The sequence below is a fragment of the Primulina eburnea genome, chromosome 5 (assembly GCF_022965805.1).
Source record: "Primulina eburnea isolate SZY01 chromosome 5, ASM2296580v1, whole genome shotgun sequence".
Lineage (NCBI taxonomy): Eukaryota > Viridiplantae > Streptophyta > Magnoliopsida > Lamiales > Gesneriaceae > Primulina > Primulina eburnea.
The window spans coordinates 6,623,167-6,641,083 of NC_133105.1; the positions used below are offsets into that span (position 1 = coordinate 6,623,167).

Genomic DNA, 17,917 nt, shown 5'->3' on the forward strand with positions numbered 1-17,917 from the left:
TTTCAAACTTAAATAAGGTTTTGTTAAGCACTAAAACCCACCCAAACAAGTAAAAATTAAAAAAGCACTTTTTTTAATAAAAAAACACTTTTTTAATGTAGCTTCTTTATACCAAACGAGCTCTTCACTGAAGAGTGTAGGGTTTTATGCAAAAGAGGAATAATCAAGGTAAAAAAAAAGAGATAGATAGCATAAAACAAGGGCAAGAATCGAACTCGGGACCTCTCGCACCCAAAGCGAGAATCATACCACTAGACCAAATGCCCTCAATAATTAAAACTCAACATTGTTTTTAAATAAATAAATACAATAAGCTTAAAATATTTTCAATTTCAAAATATTTGCACATATTTTATTGGAATCTCAGTCTAGTTTTTCTCATAATTAGCTAGACTTTATAACCTCTCTTTTCTCTTGATAATGCATTACATGCTTAAAAAAGAAGATTCTATAATGAAAGAATGCATACAAAATCGACTTAAAAATGAAAGCAAGCATGCATATTGATTACCCAATTATGTGGAAGACATAAAAACAACGTTTAATTTGTAAAGTATGATGATATGTTGAATCAAAAGAGAACATAAATATTCTTTAATTTGAGTTATTGTAAAACTTCAATCAACTATGAATTGATACAAATTAAAGATGTTAAATCTCTATCATTCGCATAAAAAAAGTGTTGGTATGTATTACTAGACTTGTCCATTAGATAAATGTCCTTTTCTTTTTTCCTATTTTTACATGCTTAGAAAATTAATTTTCTATCTTTAGAATCTACAGACTTCCATTCTAATAAAACAAAGTTGTGCACTGGTAACATAAATGTGGAATATTTTATAATTTTAAAACACTTTTCTATGCAAATAAATCTAAGAGATGTATCTCTGAAAACCATGTACAGGTAAAGAATACGCCAATATATATTAGGTTAAGCGGGCAGACATATCTATTACACAGATCAAGATAAGCAGGGCCGTGCCTATTAATTAGCAAATGAATCTAATGACTCAAACCCATCTCTATTTTAAGATCCAATATTATTTTATCTATTACACAGATCAAGATAAGCGGGGCCGTGCCTATTAATAGACAAATGAATCTAATGACTCAAACCCATCTCTATTTTAGGACCCAAATTTTTTTTTAAAAAAAAATATTATATATAATACTAGTTATTAGATAACCCCAAACCAAGTATTTATTAAATGGAATTTGCTTAGCCTGTTATCGATTATTCTCCAATCTTCCCCAATATTCATCTGCAGATAAGCCTTAATCGACTTTGCGTCGTCTCTAGGTTTGATTGAAAGATTCGTGAGGAACTGTATATCTATTTTCTTGTATTTGCTTTGTTCGGGCTTCTAATTTTTTATTGTAGATTTTTAGTTTTTTCGGGGCTTTATGTGGTATCTATAATCTACGATTTTTGACTGAAATTTTGGTGGATGTAATGCTTATCCGGCTTTCAAATGCTCATATTGCTTATAAAATCTTGTTGACTGTTTCGGTCACAGTAACAAGTGCAGAGCGAAGTTTCTCAAAGATAAAGCTCATCAAAACTTTTCTCCGATCAACTATGTCACGAGAAAGATTGAATGGATTGGCTATGTTATCGATTGAGAAAAGAAATTACTGAACAACTTGATTATACAGACTTGATTAGTATTTTTAGCTCTAAAACTGTTAGGCGGGTTGTTTTTTATTGATCATTTTGGACATGTTTGATATTTTTATTCCTTTAGATTTTTATATTGTCTTTGACGTATTGATTTAATTTGAAAAATTATTATGAAACTAAAAAAAATATGAACACACATTATGATTCGGAGCTCTCTTTTTAAAAGTTAGATTCAGATCCAAATATTGTTAGAATCGACCATGAAGATAAGGTCAAAGATCAATGCATTTGATGCACGTACACTTGGTAACTAAAGCAAAATTAATGAGAACACATTTGAATTTAATTATGTGGATATCATATAATAAAAAATGTGTGTGAATGTAAAAAATCATCCAAATGTGGGACATTTCCATAATATGATCTTGTAAAATAAAGTCAAAATAGACAACCAATGTGGGTTCCTACAAAGCTTGTGGTTTCAATGAAATTGTAAGGAACAACTATTAGTACTATGAAATAAAATATAAATCCAAACAACTATTATTGCTGGTTGTTGCTCATGTATGTGTTCTTACCAAGATAGCAACTCGATAGTTGTGAAATATTATATTAAGGTGATGATTTGTAGACCATCTAATACCAATATTTCAAGTTTGAGACGAAATATATGATTCGAACTCCATTTTAAAAATGAAATCTCATCATTTTAAAAGATGCCACTTTTTTTCTTTTCAGTGGAGCAGTATTTAAAGAGAATATAAAGTTTTGAGAATGGTGTTTATTATGCAATGATATGACATAATGTTGAAAATTTAAAATGAAAGATAATTTAGATTAATTTATGGAGGTGAGACGAAAGGAATAGATTTTTTAAGATTTTTTAAGGGGGAAAAAAGTAGGGAAAAGAATAAAGTAAAGGTGGTTGGAGCTTGAAAATAAGACAAATTGATTGCTTAATGGTCACCACAATCCCCTTCATATTTCTCTGTCCCCTTCCCTCCTCTTATCTTCAGACTTCATCTGCAGAACACACACACAGTGCACCAAAATACATATATTGCTGCGGCCATGGCATTTGCAGGAACTACCCAGAAATGCATGGCATGTGACAAGACTGTGTATCTTGTGGACAAGTTAACTGCAGATAATAGAATCTATCATAAAGCCTGCTTTAGATGCCACCACTGCCATGGGACTCTCAAGGTTTGTGTTTAGATTATTGAATTTGTTCTTTTTGTTTGCAAATCTTGGATCCTTAGATGAGGTTGGGCATCTAGATCTCTTTGAATAGGTTGTTCTTGATCAGGGATGGAACTTAAAGATTTGATTGGAAGAAATCACAAGTTTTAACTTTGAACAAAGAACAATTCCCATCTAATGTTTGAGTATAAAAGTTTTTGCTGATCTGAAATTTGTGATATAAAAGTTGCTTCAATGGATCTGCTGCAGATCAAGTCCAGAGCACCTAATTGTCGAATTAATGGTGTAAAGATTCAGCTATGTTGCTAACAATCTTGTGGTGACATGTAAAATTGCAGCTGGCGAACTACAATTCTTTCGAGGGAGTTCTGTACTGTAGGCCACACTTTGATCAGCTCTTCAAGAGAACTGGCAGTCTAGACAAAAGCTTTGAAGGTAATTGACAAATTTATACATATAGTCAGTTCCATTTTTTTGATTTGCACCAACTCATATTTTGTACTTATGTTAATCAGGAACGCCTAAGATTGCGAAACCGGAGAAGCCTGGCAACATTGAGGTAATTGAGAATGCTTGTTGATGTGTGCTTAGAGGATAATTTTCAAGTTAGATATGTGGACACTAAGACGACATGTATTGGATCGATGAACAATTGGAACCTGCTGTCTTGGGTTTGTTTGAATGGTTTTGGGACACTAGGTAGATTCGAATAAACCGCTGTCTCGTGTGAATTCTTGGGTTGATTTCACTGCAGCAATAAACATTTGCTAGTATAATTTGTACAAGAGGCAAGATTACACATTCGTTTCTGCTAGTTTATGTTGTAGCCATTGTGAGATGGGAGTTGTTCGGTCAAGCATATTGGAATTGCACCAGAACAATCATTTAGGCTGCGATTTGATTGATGGATTTGATTTGGAGGGAGATATTTGATTTGGTGAGGGATTTAAGTGATGGATTCAAATGACGCCATTTTAGGTTTGTTTGAAATCCACTACAATTATTATAGAAATTGCATAACTTGATATACAGTAGATTTGAAAATCGTTTCAATTTTGTCTATCCATGCAAGTCGAAAAATTTGATATTAGTGAAGTTTATCATCTCAAATTCATCGATCCAACCATAACCTTACAGATTTTGTTCTGATAAATACTTGCCACACACTTTGTTCCCCAAGAAAATGAGGGGTCAGCTCCTCCTGGGATATTGTTAGATGCTTGGCGATCTCAAGTTCTCAACTTAAATAATGTGGTAAGAATCTTCAATTTTGTTGCAGAAACCAAACGCAAATAAGGTCTCAAGTATGTTTGCTGGAACAAGAGACAAATGCCTGGCCTGCCAGAAAACTGCCTACCCGACTGAGAAGGTAAAATCTGTCGTTTAGATGTATGTATATAAAAGAGTTGGGAAGTAATGTGTTGATTCCTTATAAACAATATATTTAGATCATAGCATAAATTTGTACAGGTGACTGTGAATGGAATAGCTTACCACAAGAGCTGTTTCAAGTGCAGCCATGGGGGATGTGTCATTAGTCCATCCAATTACATAGCACACGAGGGGCGCCTTTACTGCAAACACCACCATACTCAACTTATCAAGGAGAAAGGCAACTTGAGCCAGCTTGAAGGTGATCATGAGTAACTCTTGACAACAATCCAATCTTAAAGTATCCCGTTTATCGTCGTGTGTCCTCTCTTCATCAGTATTAATTATAACTTCCTCGACCCAATTCGGTTTCTGCTACCAAGAATGAGTTATTAGCTTGATGATACAGTGGGATTCTCATAGTTACGAATTTTTTGTGTGTGAAGCTTCTTGAATGATAATTTTGGTTTATTGCATGATTTTATGGAATGTTCAAATGTTGTTTTGGCTTTCGTGTGATTAAGATCAGGAATGATTCTTCCATTTGTCATCATAGGTCACCAGATAAAAATCTAAGCTCTGAGTCCTCACATATCCCCTACAACACGAAACAAAAAAGAAGGCGCTGTCTTAAAATGTAGAAATTAAGATTCATGCATATGCACTTTTGAGTTACAGCAAAGATTAACAATATAGGCAAATACAGATGATGAATATCTAAGCAAGTTAGGTCTCCTCTAGCAACAAACAGAAAAGCACAAAGTTGATGGTAAAACATCACTGAGTTGATTGACTATATAAGTCAAAATAACTCAAAAGTCAGGCTGAAAACAATCTGGGATTCGAGTCACATGATGTGTTTGCATAAGTATTTGAAAAGATTGATCTTCTATGTTATGAATTTTAGTTTTAGTCCGTCATTTTTTTTTTTTTTTTTTTGTAATTTTAGTCATTTATTCGACGTGACGTTAATGTGACATCAATGCAGTGCTGATATGAGAGTAACGTATGTAATGTCACATCAACACTCTGGATGAAAAATATTAAAATTACAAAAAAAAAATCGGAACATGAATGACTAAAATTGAAAATTGATATTATAGAGGACCGAAATCGCAAAGTGACTAAATTACAAAACTAAAGATACAGTTTTTCTTTAAAAAAATATATACAAAATTCATTAACTGAAAATAACAAAATTATCTTGTTTAGATAATTATTACAACCGTACAAACACAATATGTGTGCAAGTGTGTACTAGTATTTATACTATTTATTAAAATTAAACTTCTTTTAATAACTAACTTTGATATGTTGGTCGAACTTTTTTATAGTTTCCAAAACGATCTCTAACCATCCAATGACACAACATTTTTCTTTAAAATTTAATTTTATCTATGTCATTTCAGTTTCAAAAATTAATAACTTTCATTTTAAAATAATTACTTTATTTTTTAATTTTTTTTATATAATACACGCATGCTATGTAACATGTTAATATGTATATATTATGTTATGACCCAATATATTATATTTTTATTTTTAAAAAAGGCTCATTCAATATTCTATTATGTGCTTGATTGATATGATAAGATTGTAAAATAAAATATTATACTTTAGTATTAAAGTGATATGATAAGAACCAAGATTGGAAATAGTGTAATTGATTATATTTGAACATTTGACTTGGTATGAACTACGAACAGCATATCAACAAGTATGATCAATGATAGCTTATTAGTCTTAACTTATTCAGCACAACCCTATCGATATTCATACAAAAGAATAGATTTTTTGTGAGATGATGTCACAAATCTTTATTTGTGAGACGAATCAATCATATTGATATTCACAAAATACGACATGTAAAACCGTTTCACACAAGTTTTGCTTCTGCAAAATTATTTTAAAACTGTGTACTGCTTAAATGCTATGAATGAAATATTCATGGTCAATTAAGATTATGATACGTTTCATAAAATTAATTCGTTTTATAACCATATTTGTCTCGTCGCAAACATCAACTTGGCGAATATGAAAACTAAAAACAATCAACTTGGAAATGGGACACATGCTGCTCCATTCTAAGTAAGCCCATTACTTATTAATATAATATTATTTCCTTTATATATTATCTTTTACAATATGATCAAACATTTGTTTTGATAGCTGATTCAATAACTAAAAGTTCAAATATTGTTTTATTATGATAATCTAATATTGTTAAAATATTTAAAAAAAATTATAATATTTTTCAAAACTATACCTTTAGAATTAGTTGGACTTGTTTACGAAATGGGTTAGTTAAAACTGATATAATATAAAATTTCAAGTAGAGATAGGAATATTATTAATATTCATGATCTTCCTCGCAGGTGTTGGGTCAAACTTTTGATCCGTAGAACATCTAACTCTTGGGGGGCGTTGATCATTGTCTATATAAATTCAGCAGTCAAAAGCCTGAGCAAATATCCCAAGAAAGAAATGGAATCGGATCTTCAACTTTCATTCTGTCTGTGATTATCCGGAGGATGCGCAACTTCGCGTCCTCTCATTCGTCAACCGAAAGGATCTCAAGGCGTTCGCCTGCACTTCCAAGAAATTCTCTGCTCTCTGCACTAACGACGAGCGGCTCTGGCTTCTCAAGTGCACCCGACGATGGGGCTCCCGTACGCAAATCCCGAAATGGGGTGGCGGCAAGATTTCCTACAAGAGCCTCTTCAACTTGCTGAAAGATTACGAGACCCTCATCAGGTTTTGGATTTACATTTACGACGCCACAGGATTACCGTTGTCAGCTCCCCCACTCTTGCTCTTCGAATGGTGTTCTTTTTACATCACGGGATACAGGATTTCGCCGTCGAAGGATAGTGGCTACGGTGTGATAAAGAGACCCTTCATATGGATTACAGCTACGTCTGATGGGAAGGGGATGGTTTATCTAGACACCAGCAATGGAACACTTTCGTTGACAGAGGAGGATTTGTTGAGGGAAGATTCAGAGAAACTGCGCAGTACGGAACTGATAATAGCGAAGGTTCGTACCGAAAAATACGATGCTCTCATGCAGGTGTCGGAGAATCATGATTTTTTGGAATTTCGGAGGCGACTGAGTATTGCGAACGGATTGATAGAGGAGTACGAGAATGTTTACAGTTCGCCACCAGATGGGTTGATGACGCAGATCCGTGAGGCACTCACTAAGACTGTTAGCGTTCCCGTTCCCGATGAATCGTCATCGAAGAAACTGAATTCGAGGCAAAGGAGGAGGAGGCGAAGGGAGAATCTGATGATGGACGCGTTACAATGGGAGGTCTCGTACTTCTTGCAATTACACAAAAGATATGACAATTACTCTCGCTCTCCAGATCAACCATTGCAAGGCCTTTGGAAGGTAAGTCATTTTGATCCTTGAAACCAAGCTCACTTAAGCAGCTTCATCTTTTTTGAAAAAATTGCAAAATTAGTTAATTCGATATTTGGACATGTATATTTTAACTAGTCAAAGTTTGGTTTAATTTGTTTAACTTTCTTTTGTTTTTACTCCAATTTCATCCAAATATTGGCGCGACGTCTTTAATCTGGTGGTCAATATTGTGAAAGAGAACTCAAGTGGTTGCAAGCAGACCAAATTAGGAATTTGACTATTTTCCTACTTTCACTTGCCCCGCATTGATCTGTGTGTTAATGTTCAAAATTTAATTACTCCTTTCTCGGTGCTGTTGTAGGGTATAGCTCGTGGCAAAAGCTTGAACTTTTATATAGTTACCTATACCATATGCTTTGGCCAGTTATCTTGCAAAATGGCCGGAAACTCCGTCACATCTCAAATCAATGCTGGCTTGGTATTTTCAGCTTCGATGGAACCTTTCATCGAACCTCCGTTTTCTTCTAGAGAGAAACATATTTACGATTCTCGTCTTCATCTACGCCCTGCCGAATATAATCAACCAGATCCCACGTCTTCAGATGTGTTGCGCATTTTCTATGCAAATTTGGGTCCTGGATCAAGCGCTCCCAAGGATCCTCGGAATGCCGGCGGGAGAATCTGGCTATATGCTGATGGGACTTTTGGGTTTGGTTCTCTCAAGGATCATTTCATCATCGATCTGAAACCTATGGTCGAAGATGACAACCTTCTTGATGTTGTGATATGAGAATATGGCTTTAGCTTATTTGTTCAGTACTGCATGGAATGATCATCCGTATGCATGTAATTGTGAGTAAAATTTGTTGCGAATTGTTCAGCAACGTTTTGTTTTGGGGTAATTTGAGCATGAATGTGGAAAAAAGTTCTGATTTTGACGTTTTGTTTCTGCTGATCAAGTCGATCAGGAATATTAATAAGTACGTTCCATTCTACACAAAAAAGGAATTTAATGGGATGACTGAATTCGACTCATAAGTCATAAGCAGTTTGATGCATGGACTAGGGAATCAGACCAAGTCTTTCACTAATCCCAGTCTCCTTCATTCATTCCCTTCTCTTTACTGCACTAAATGTGACAAGAAATGAACAACCCAAATTCGGATTTTGATCGCACTTTTTATTCTACTACTTAGATAACGTGACATGCTACTCATTTTCACGAATTGAGTTGAGATTGCTGTCTCACCTTTGTGGTAGAGGTGACCAAGGTAGCAAAAGGAACTGAACAGGTCTGAAACATGACTTCGGATCGATGGTTCCATTAACCAAAGCCATACCCGTGGTTAATTAAACTCATCAGTACTTCTAAGTTGAAGGCTCTTTCCACACTTGAATTTTACAGTAACTTGGTATCCACAGCTTCATGTACAGCTTTCATTGAATCTCTATATTCTGCGGAGGAGAAATCAAGGTACAATTCTCGTGTTCATCTTCGGCTGCGTGTGTAAGCTAATCAAGCTGGACTGGACACATTAACGTGACCACGATGTGCTGTGCATATTTTACGCACATTCAGGTTATAACTCAAATCTGTCATCTTCGTCTGGAAATTCTGGTGATGCCGATGATGGGAGAATTTGGCTCTTGGATTTGGGTTTCTTCGAGATGATTGCATAATTGATATGAAACCTATGAAGAGAATTAATGCTACCATGCAATGCAAAAATTTGTTAACGTGAAAACCATATTAATATTTCTGGTAATGCAATTGTTTGTGACAAGGAAAAATGATACATCGAAACTTAAGATTCTTAAACTTTATTCTGTCCATATGTTTCTACAATAATTATTGGGTCATTTTACAAATACTTCGAGCCTCATATAGCATCAATAAGCCGGCCATTTTTTACCATAGGTTTCAGATCAACAATGTAATCATCTCGTAGAAACCCGAATCCAAACGTCCCGTCTGCATAGAGCCATACTCTCCCATCGGGATGCTCAAATGAGCCTCGATGGTATGGGTAATGAGGTGAAAAGGCATAGCACATGCGTAATACATCTAAATCTTCGTCCTGGAATGGTGTCGCACGATCTTGTCCAGCTTGATTAGATTTAGCGACGGGCCGAAGATGCAGGCGAGTATTGTAAGCATGTTCCTCTTCAAAAGACAAGGGGAATTCAGCTAAAGCTGTAGTTCTAGTTGAGAATATCGGTTCACAAAAAAACCTAGGCGTGGAGTCGCTTCCCACAACCACACAACAAATATAATCTATGTCTTCACGATAAGACACCGAATACAAATTCAAGCTTTTCTTAGGACCAATACCCTGCATCGACGGCCAAAAAGAATCAAAGAAAGAAGTAGATTGAAGATAAATTTCGAGTCTTTAAAATCAAGATTACCTTCCACAAGCCTTGCAATGGTCTAGACGGAGTGGGGAAGAGATTCATTATTTTCAGAAAACTTTCGGTGTGCCATCTGTGCACGCGCCGTCTTGCTCTCCACTTCTCCTTCTTTGACGAGGTCTTGCTTGGGAGTATTTCGTTTATCTGTCTCATGAGCCCATCCGGGGGCGATCTGTAAACATTCTCATACTGATCTTCACCTCCACTCCCAGTGTCCAATAGCTTCCTCAACTCCAGAAACTGGCGGTTCTCCCGCAACTTCAGCCAACGATCTTCTGATAAATCAATATCCACAAGAATCAATCCAGGATTTCGAAATTTCTCTGAATCTTCGCAAGACAGATCATTCTCTGTTAACGAAAGTGTTTCAGTCATGTCTAGATAATTCAGCGTCTGTCCATCAGACGTAGCTGTAATCCACAAGAACGGTTTCTTTACTACATCGTATCCTCCACATTTAGATGGGAAAACCCTGTATCCGGTGATGTAAAATAAACCCCATTCAAAGAGCAAGAGTTGCGAAGGTGATGCGTATCTTCGATCGTAATAGTCGTAGTTCCAAAACCGATTAGGCTTTCGTAATTATTTAGCAAGTGAAAGAGGTTCCTGTAAGAGATTTTTCCACCACCCCATTTCTTGATCCGGGTTTGGGAGCCCCAACGGCGGCTGCACTTGAGAAACCAAAGTCGCTCGTCGTTCTTACACAGAGTGAAAAAATTCTTGGAGGTATAGGCAAACGCCTCAAGCTCCGATTGGTGGAGCCATGAGAGAATGCATAGCTGAACATCTTCCGGGAAATCGCTAAATGATGATGGGAGAATCAGCTCCATAATTGGCGTCAAGTTTTGGTTTTCTGTTAATGTTCTTCAGTGCAAAAATGTGTGCACTTTTTAAAGAGGGAACACCGAGGCCGAAGTCAAAATCGGAACTTGAGCACCAAGGTCTAATAGAAAAAAGCAAGAAATACTGGCAACTTTTGATCCCATTATTATTTTTTAAATAGTTTTTGTCCACTGTTTTCTTCCATTTTGAGTTTCAATTTATTAAGTTTTCAAGATTGATTTTGACGTATCATTTAGAGTATGTTTATTGTAACACGGTCTCACGAATCTTTATCTATGAGACGAGTCAACTCTATCGATATTCACAATAAAATATAATACTCTTAACATAAAAAGTAATATTTTTCACGGATGACCCAAATAAGAGATATGTCTCACAAAATATGACACTTGAGATCGTCTCACACAAGTTTTTGTCTATGACTTATGTAATATCAAAACCAAAATTTAACTAAAAAAAAAATTGTTTTTAATTTTTAAAAAATTGAGTGATTAACTAACATATGTCTTTCAATAAATTAGTAACATTTTTGGCTCGTATAATCGTAATTTTTGGAACCAAAGTTCTGTTGGTCCAAAATAATTTTGTTACCTTTTTTTAAGTATAACTGATCAAAAGCATATTAAATACATAGGCAGCTTCCACTTTTTTTATCCATTGTCAATAAGATGACAAGTTGTTATTTTGAATAATTATGGTTAATCTTGATTACTTTGCTTGCAAGAAATTTTTATTTCGGTCGACAACTTTTTCAAATATAACATAGTAATTCGTCACACGTTAATGATGTGGAATATATTGTTAATAAATTGCAGCACGATTCCTCTGCCCTCATTTCATTTTGAAAAAGTTAAATTTTGGGAAATTGTGAAATTTTATTACGATTTATAATAAAATACTCGTTTCTCTAAACTCTACGCCTATCATCTACCGATTTTAAAAATACTAGTTAGTATAGACATCAATTTTAATTATATAGTAATATAATAAACATGGTTGATTTACGTATATGGAGGTGTCCGAATTGATTGAATAGGAGTGAACATTTGATCAATAGTCAGATGTTCGATTCTCTTTACGAATATTTTTTTTCGATCGATCATGTCACACAAGTATGTCTAATGTAGCTCATTTGACTAACAAGATTTGCATACTATTGAATTAACAAAAAATTTACTTAATGTTCATCAAATAATAATGGATGCAGACTTCATCGTCGTCGGGAAGGAAAAAAAACATGATTGATCTAATTCTAGATCAAATTTTGAGAACGCATGCATATAACATTATCTTTCTTTATCAATACTAGTGATACGATATATGTGTTGTGTCGTTATATAATTATTTTTTATGACTAATAATTTTAAAAGCTAAATACAATAATTGCTTTTATTTTAAAATTTATTTATATTAATTCAAAATAATAAGATTAAGGTAAAAACTTACAGAGACGATCTCACGGGTCATATTTTGTGAGACAGATCTCGTATTTGGGTCATTCATACAAAAGTATTGTTTTTTATGCTAATAATATTACTTTTTATTGTGAATATCGGTATGTTGACCCGTCTCACAGATAAACTCGTGAGACTGTCTTATAAGAGACCTATTCTAATATTAAAACATCATAGGATAATGAGACAAATAATAATTAATAAATTAAGCGAAAATTTGGAAATTTTTGTGTCGTTAAATAAGGGTAACACTGGAAATTTCTTTTTAAAATTTACTTTTCATTGATTTTGTGAAAAAACATAAGTTTAAATACATAAGACAAATGGAATATAAAATAAACAAGATTTGGTAAATAATAATATGGTTTTCGTGGACAAACTAATTTAAGAGCAAATGAACACTACATATTCGTCAAAATAATTAAATGTATGTTCAGTTTTTGTCGGACTGTTTTTTTTTTTTTACTAATCCAAAAAATATTTCAAGATTCACTAAGTCAATTTGTTTTTTCGAATAAATTAGATATAAAAAAATGAAAATTTAAAACAAATATACGATATTTCAGAACAAAATATTTTATATATGACATTAATATATGATTTTTCAGTATTCAAACATGTATAAAGTTTTTTGATTTCGCACGAAAATTCGATACAACACTTTGAAAATCTGAAACAAATATATGATATTTCAGAACTAAATGTTTTAGATCTGACACTAATATATGATTTTTTAGTACCCAAACATATATAACAAAATTTGATATTAATAACATATTTTTTTGAATAAAAACTAGTACAAAATATTAAATATGTGATATTAACATATGATGTTTCAGTATACATTCTTTCAGATTGGGTGATAACATATGATATTTAAGCACGCAAATAAGTGTAATAAATATTGATATTGATATAGTTGCTCCAATTTTATACTCAAAATTTTATCTATTGTATCAAATCTAAAACAATTTGTCCTGCAATATCAATTATATATTCTAAATTTAAAATATTTTGTATCTAATTTCATCATAAAAAAATACTTGTAGGTCCATAGAGTGTAGAAATATATTTTTTTGTGAATCAATACCGGAGAGAAAATTTACATAGACTGAACATGTATTTAATTATGTTGTCAGAGGATTTAAAAGCAAATCTTTCTAATTTAATGCTAAGATGCAATGTAAAATTTCGCAAAATGAAATTCCAACAGTATTGAATGTCGCAAAATTACGAATCAAAAGGCCATCGAAATTTAAGATTCAGAATCTTCATTCTGTCCATTTGTTTTAATAATAGCATGAAGGGACATTTTACAAACAATTTACATGTATAATTCATTGGAGCCTTAGCTCGGATAGCATCAAGAAGGCGGCCATTTTTTACGGCAGGCAAGATTAGATTTGGCCACGAGCCGAAGATGTGAGCGAGTAATGTAAGCGTGTTCTTCTTCAAAAGACGGAGGAAATTTATCGAAAGCTGTAACTATAGTATTACGAAAACGATTAACATTAAGTTTTTTTGATGAGTCAGTTGTATATCATTATAAACTCATATAGACATCTAATTTTTATTCGTATGGGATAGAGTATCACATTACACATACATGATACATCCCCACTTTGCAATTATTTTTATTAGATTCGAAAGTTTAGAAACATTAATTAATTAATACTTTTAAATAATTGTAATTGATTTCAAATCTTTTTCGATATCAAGTCAATATCGTTTACCTGATTACATTGTTTGCAAGCAAATTTTTTCACTCACAAACTTCTGATTTTTTTTCCAAATATAATTTAGAGTACTCATCACACATTAGTGATATGGAATATATTGTTAATAAATTGAGGCATGCTTCCTCTACCTCAGTTTCATTTCGAAACAGTGTGATTTTATTATATAAAATAAAATACTAGTTGCTTCTTTAAAGTATATTCATCTTTGGAATCAAACTTTTTTCTGTCAAGTATGACGATTCTACACACATCAGTGTTACCTCAATATAATATCAATATCGTATGAACGTTACGTTAAAAAAAAATTACTAAAGTTTCAAAAAACAATGATATCATACTAATAAAATCTGGTTGGATTTTGGTAGTACAACAAGAAGTCCCATATGACTATATTATGTTCATATAATATAGTTCGAATAACTCGCGAATATGTTTGAAGATTTTCAACCAAACTCGAATTTCGTTTCGAATCGGACTCAAGCCAAAACATTAAAAAATTTCAAGCTTCGAATCGATCTACTACTCGAGTATACTTATTTCGATTCAATTCGAGTTTTAATGAACCTTCAAAAGCTCGAAATATGTGAAAGACTCGATATATATATATATATATATATATATATATATATAGTTATATATATATATATATATAGTTATACTATATTATATTAATAAAATATTAAAGCTCGCAAACGTCTCGTGAAATATTAAACAAAATAATTTTGGCTCGAGTCGGCTCGAAAAAACTTTGAACATGACTTAGTTCGACTCGAGTTCGATAAATTCGAATACGAATCAAATATTTATCGAGCTGACTCAAAAAATTAACGTCGATTCATTTATAACCATAGTGAGACACCTCTTTATTTCGACAGGTCAACGCGTTACATGTGCGATGATGCGTATGAGTTACATCTTGTTTCCCACACGTCAACGTATTGTGTGTATCACGTCCATGTTTGTCTTCTTTCATTTCCCAATTACCGACGCGCTATATTTATGAAGTATGTTATTATGCTTTGTCTTAATTGTGACATTCTGTCCCTATGTGTATTTTTCATTTATTGTTATGAAAGCTTTTATTGGAGAATTAGTGGATGCATCCGGAGTATACCGAATAATTTGGTCTCACTTCATTTCAACGGATAAGATCTTGTCACACGTACAATTTCAAAAAAAAAAAGTGAGTCCTATATATGCATGAGCAAATCTTGGTCATCCATCTTATCATGGGACAATCCTCATATGGATAGGATGAAATAAACCATTTTGATTTTAGGTCATTGTTAAGATGAACGAGACGAATGCATAGAATATATGAAAGCGATTGTCAAGAAGAAGATAATTTTAGATGTCCGATCAGTACGGCTTGGAGATAGTTTTTTTAAAGCTTGAATCGGTGATATTGGGAAATTAAAATTTCAAAGTAAACTGATATTCGAAAATTACAAAATCATGACAAGAGACTGCGATAGATTGCTAACAATATAATGTGATTAATTTTAATTAATCACACATGAATTTTAAGAGGAAATCCGGGCCTTATCGTGATTCACTTCAATATTGAATTCTGTCCACTCAATAACACTCAACAAACAAATGAATTCTTTTTTAATAACAAGAAAAGATGAGAGAATTTAGTGGATACAGTCACTTTCTCTTAAATAATTAATTATATTCATTTCAAAAATAATTATTTTTTAGAAAATATCAAATTAAATATTCTATTTTATTTTTGTAATTGTTCATAAGAGGAAAGAAAACAAATTAATTTTTATTTAATCATTGCTGACCTACGAAATTTGACTAACATTATTAACTCAATTAGTATAAAGTGGTGTGCTTTGATTTAAAACAGAAACTTATTACAGATGGTCTTACAGATCGTATTTTGTGTGACGGATCTCTTATTTGGGTCATTCATTAAAAAGTATTATTTTTTACGCTAAAAGTATTATTTTTTATTGTGGATATCTGTAGAGTTGATCCGTCTCATAGATAAAGATTTTTGAGACCATCTCACAAGAAACTTACTCTTGATTTAAAAATAATAATAATTATAAAGTGCTTTGAATTCAAAATGGGCTCGATGTTTCGCACTTTGCCACGTTCCATGGGAGGAAAAGATGAGAACGATTTGAATGACCTTGAATCTTGGTGCCTACGTCTTGACTAGGACTCGGTGTCAGGGATGTACGTGTTTGAATTCTTTCTATTAAATCTGTATCGGAAGTTCAAAGCAATTATTTTCACAGGAAACCCAAAGATTAACGCTAAAAATGGAGCCAATTCTTCCATTATCATTCATCGATTTTCCGGAGGATGTGCAGCTTTGCATCATCTCATTCCTCCACCAATTGGAGCTTGAGGCTTTTGCATCCACCTCCAAGAAATACTTTGATCTTTGCAATAACGACGAGCGACTTTGGTTTCTCAAGTGCAGTCGCCGGTGGGGTTCCCAAACCCAAATCAACAACTGGGGTGGCGGCAAAATCTCGTACAGAAACCTCTTCCGCTTGCTAAACCAATACGAAAACCTGATTGGATGCTGGATCTACGACTATATCTCTGCTGGATACTCGAAACTCGTGCTCTTCGAATGGGGTCCGTTTTACATAACTGGGAACAGGGTTTTGCCGTCTCAACATAGGGGATATGATGTGATAAAGAAACCTTTCCTATGGATCACGGCTACCTCTGATGGGCAGACGCTGAATTATCTAGACAGGGATGAAACGCTTTCCTTAACAGAGAAGGATCTGTTTCGTGAAGATTCAGAGAAACTCAGGGGTACAGAATTGATTCTAGTGGATATCGATTTATCGGAGAATCGTTGCTTGTGGTTACGGGAGAATCGCCAGTTTTCGGAGTTTAGGAAGCTAGTGCACGCTGGGAATGGACGTGAAGAGTACGAGATTGTATACAGGTCCCCGCCGGATGGATTGATGGCTCAGATAAAGGAGATACTGGCAAGCAAAGCTGGTGTTCGGGATATTCCGCTGTCGAAGAAGGAGAGGAGGACGGAAAGGCAAAGAGAGAGGGAGAAGCAGCGGGATGTGCGCAGATGGCGTTCCCAACGTTTTCAGAAAATAACGAATCACTCTCCCACTCCGTCTAGACAACTTCAAGGCTTGTGGAAGGTAAAATCTTGATTGCATCCACTCAAACAATTTTAGTGTACGTCTTTCGTCAATTCTCTTGATCTATTGCTGCAGGGTATCGGCCCCGACAAAAAGCTGAATTTGTATCTAGTGTCCTATGGCGAACGTTTCGACAGTATTTATGGTGAAATTGTGGGAAACAGCTCCAGATTTCTGATTACTCATGATTCGGTATTTACTTCTCGAGCTTCAGCTTTCACCGAATCTCCCATTTCCCCTGAAGAGGAACAGACTTACAGTACTCGCACGCATCTCCGGCCCATCGTTATATCTAACCAAGCCGAACAAGATCGCAGTGCGGCCCCATTTGGGGACGAATATTTAGATGTGTGGCGCATGTTCTACGCCATTTCACCTCTGTTCTCATATCATGGATTCGACGACGGGAGAATATGGCTCTACGCAGATGGGACATTTGGATTCGGGTTTCTTGGAGGTAATTACATTGTTGATCTGAAACCTCTGCTTAAGAATGGCCTTCTTCTCGATGCTATAGCTTAAGAATTTGCCTTCTTCTCGGTGCTATATATAGCAAAGTCTTGGTAAAATGTCCCATCTCGCACGCCCTCTCGCGTATATTCAACGGTTATTTTGTTTTTTAATTTCGATAGTCTGTTTATTGAGAAAACGACATGTATATGATGATGTCCATTTTTTAATTAAATATTTGATCAAGTTATTTTACAAATTTTTTCATACAAATATATATATATATATATATATACGTTTTACTCACACAAATACTA

At 34.0% G+C, this 17,917-nt stretch overlaps 4 protein-coding genes across 4 annotated transcripts; 3 read left to right on the forward strand and 1 right to left on the reverse strand.

Annotated features, from left to right (window-relative positions):
• Positions 1-2,534: 2,534 nt before the first annotated feature.
• LOC140832762 (LIM domain-containing protein WLIM1-like) lies at positions 2,535-4,738 on the forward strand. Its single transcript, XM_073196932.1, has 5 exons — positions 2,535-2,827; positions 3,163-3,259; positions 3,340-3,383; positions 4,104-4,193; positions 4,295-4,738. The coding sequence occupies exons 1-5, from the start codon at positions 2,693-2,695 to the stop codon at positions 4,469-4,471; spliced, it is 543 nt and encodes a 180-aa protein (XP_073053033.1). The 5' UTR covers positions 2,535-2,692; the 3' UTR covers positions 4,472-4,738.
• A 1,834-nt stretch (positions 4,739-6,572) lies between these two features.
• LOC140832763 (F-box protein At3g12350-like) lies at positions 6,573-9,223 on the forward strand. The gene is made up of 2 exons (XM_073196933.1): positions 6,573-7,589; positions 7,924-9,223. The coding sequence occupies exons 1-2, from the start codon at positions 7,128-7,130 to the stop codon at positions 8,350-8,352; spliced, it is 891 nt and encodes a 296-aa protein (XP_073053034.1). The 5' UTR covers positions 6,573-7,127; the 3' UTR covers positions 8,353-9,223.
• Positions 9,224-9,353: 130 nt separating this feature from the next.
• LOC140832764 (F-box protein At3g12350-like) lies at positions 9,354-10,913 on the reverse strand. Its single transcript, XM_073196934.1, has 2 exons — positions 9,972-10,913; positions 9,354-9,895 (listed from the first exon to the last, which is right to left on the reverse strand). The coding sequence occupies exons 1-2, from the start codon at positions 10,347-10,349 to the stop codon at positions 9,443-9,445; spliced, it is 831 nt and encodes a 276-aa protein (XP_073053035.1). The 5' UTR covers positions 10,350-10,913; the 3' UTR covers positions 9,354-9,442.
• Positions 10,914-16,153: 5,240 nt separating this feature from the next.
• LOC140832765 (F-box protein At3g12350-like) lies at positions 16,154-17,849 on the forward strand. The gene is made up of 2 exons (XM_073196935.1): positions 16,154-17,150; positions 17,226-17,849. The coding sequence occupies exons 1-2, from the start codon at positions 16,290-16,292 to the stop codon at positions 17,670-17,672; spliced, it is 1,308 nt and encodes a 435-aa protein (XP_073053036.1). The 5' UTR covers positions 16,154-16,289; the 3' UTR covers positions 17,673-17,849.
• The last annotated feature ends 68 nt before the right edge of the window (positions 17,850-17,917 follow it).

Bases quoted from the DNA above. Each gene is read 5' to 3' on its own strand.
- LOC140832762 (XM_073196932.1), top strand. From the start codon at position 2,693: ATGGCATTTGCAGGAACTACCCAGAAATGCATGGCATGTGACAAGACT. The intron at 3,260-3,339 runs GTAATTGACAAA...TATGTTAATCAG, and splicing joins TCTAGACAAAAGCTTTGAAG to GAACGCCTAAGATTGCGAAA. The intron at 3,384-4,103 runs GTAATTGAGAAT...ATTTTGTTGCAG, and splicing joins AGAAGCCTGGCAACATTGAG to AAACCAAACGCAAATAAGGT.
- LOC140832763 (XM_073196933.1), top strand. From the start codon at position 7,128: ATGGTTTATCTAGACACCAGCAATGGAACACTTTCGTTGACAGAGGAG. The intron at 7,590-7,923 runs GTAAGTCATTTT...GTGCTGTTGTAG, and splicing joins CATTGCAAGGCCTTTGGAAG to GGTATAGCTCGTGGCAAAAG.
- LOC140832764 (XM_073196934.1), bottom strand. From the start codon at position 10,349: ATGACTGAAACACTTTCGTTAACAGAGAATGATCTGTCTTGCGAAGAT. The intron at 9,896-9,971 runs GTAATCTTGATT...CCGTCGATGCAG, and splicing joins CATTGCAAGGCTTGTGGAAG to GGTATTGGTCCTAAGAAAAG.
- LOC140832765 (XM_073196935.1), top strand. From the start codon at position 16,290: ATGGAGCCAATTCTTCCATTATCATTCATCGATTTTCCGGAGGATGTG. The intron at 17,151-17,225 runs GTAAAATCTTGA...CTATTGCTGCAG, and splicing joins AACTTCAAGGCTTGTGGAAG to GGTATCGGCCCCGACAAAAA.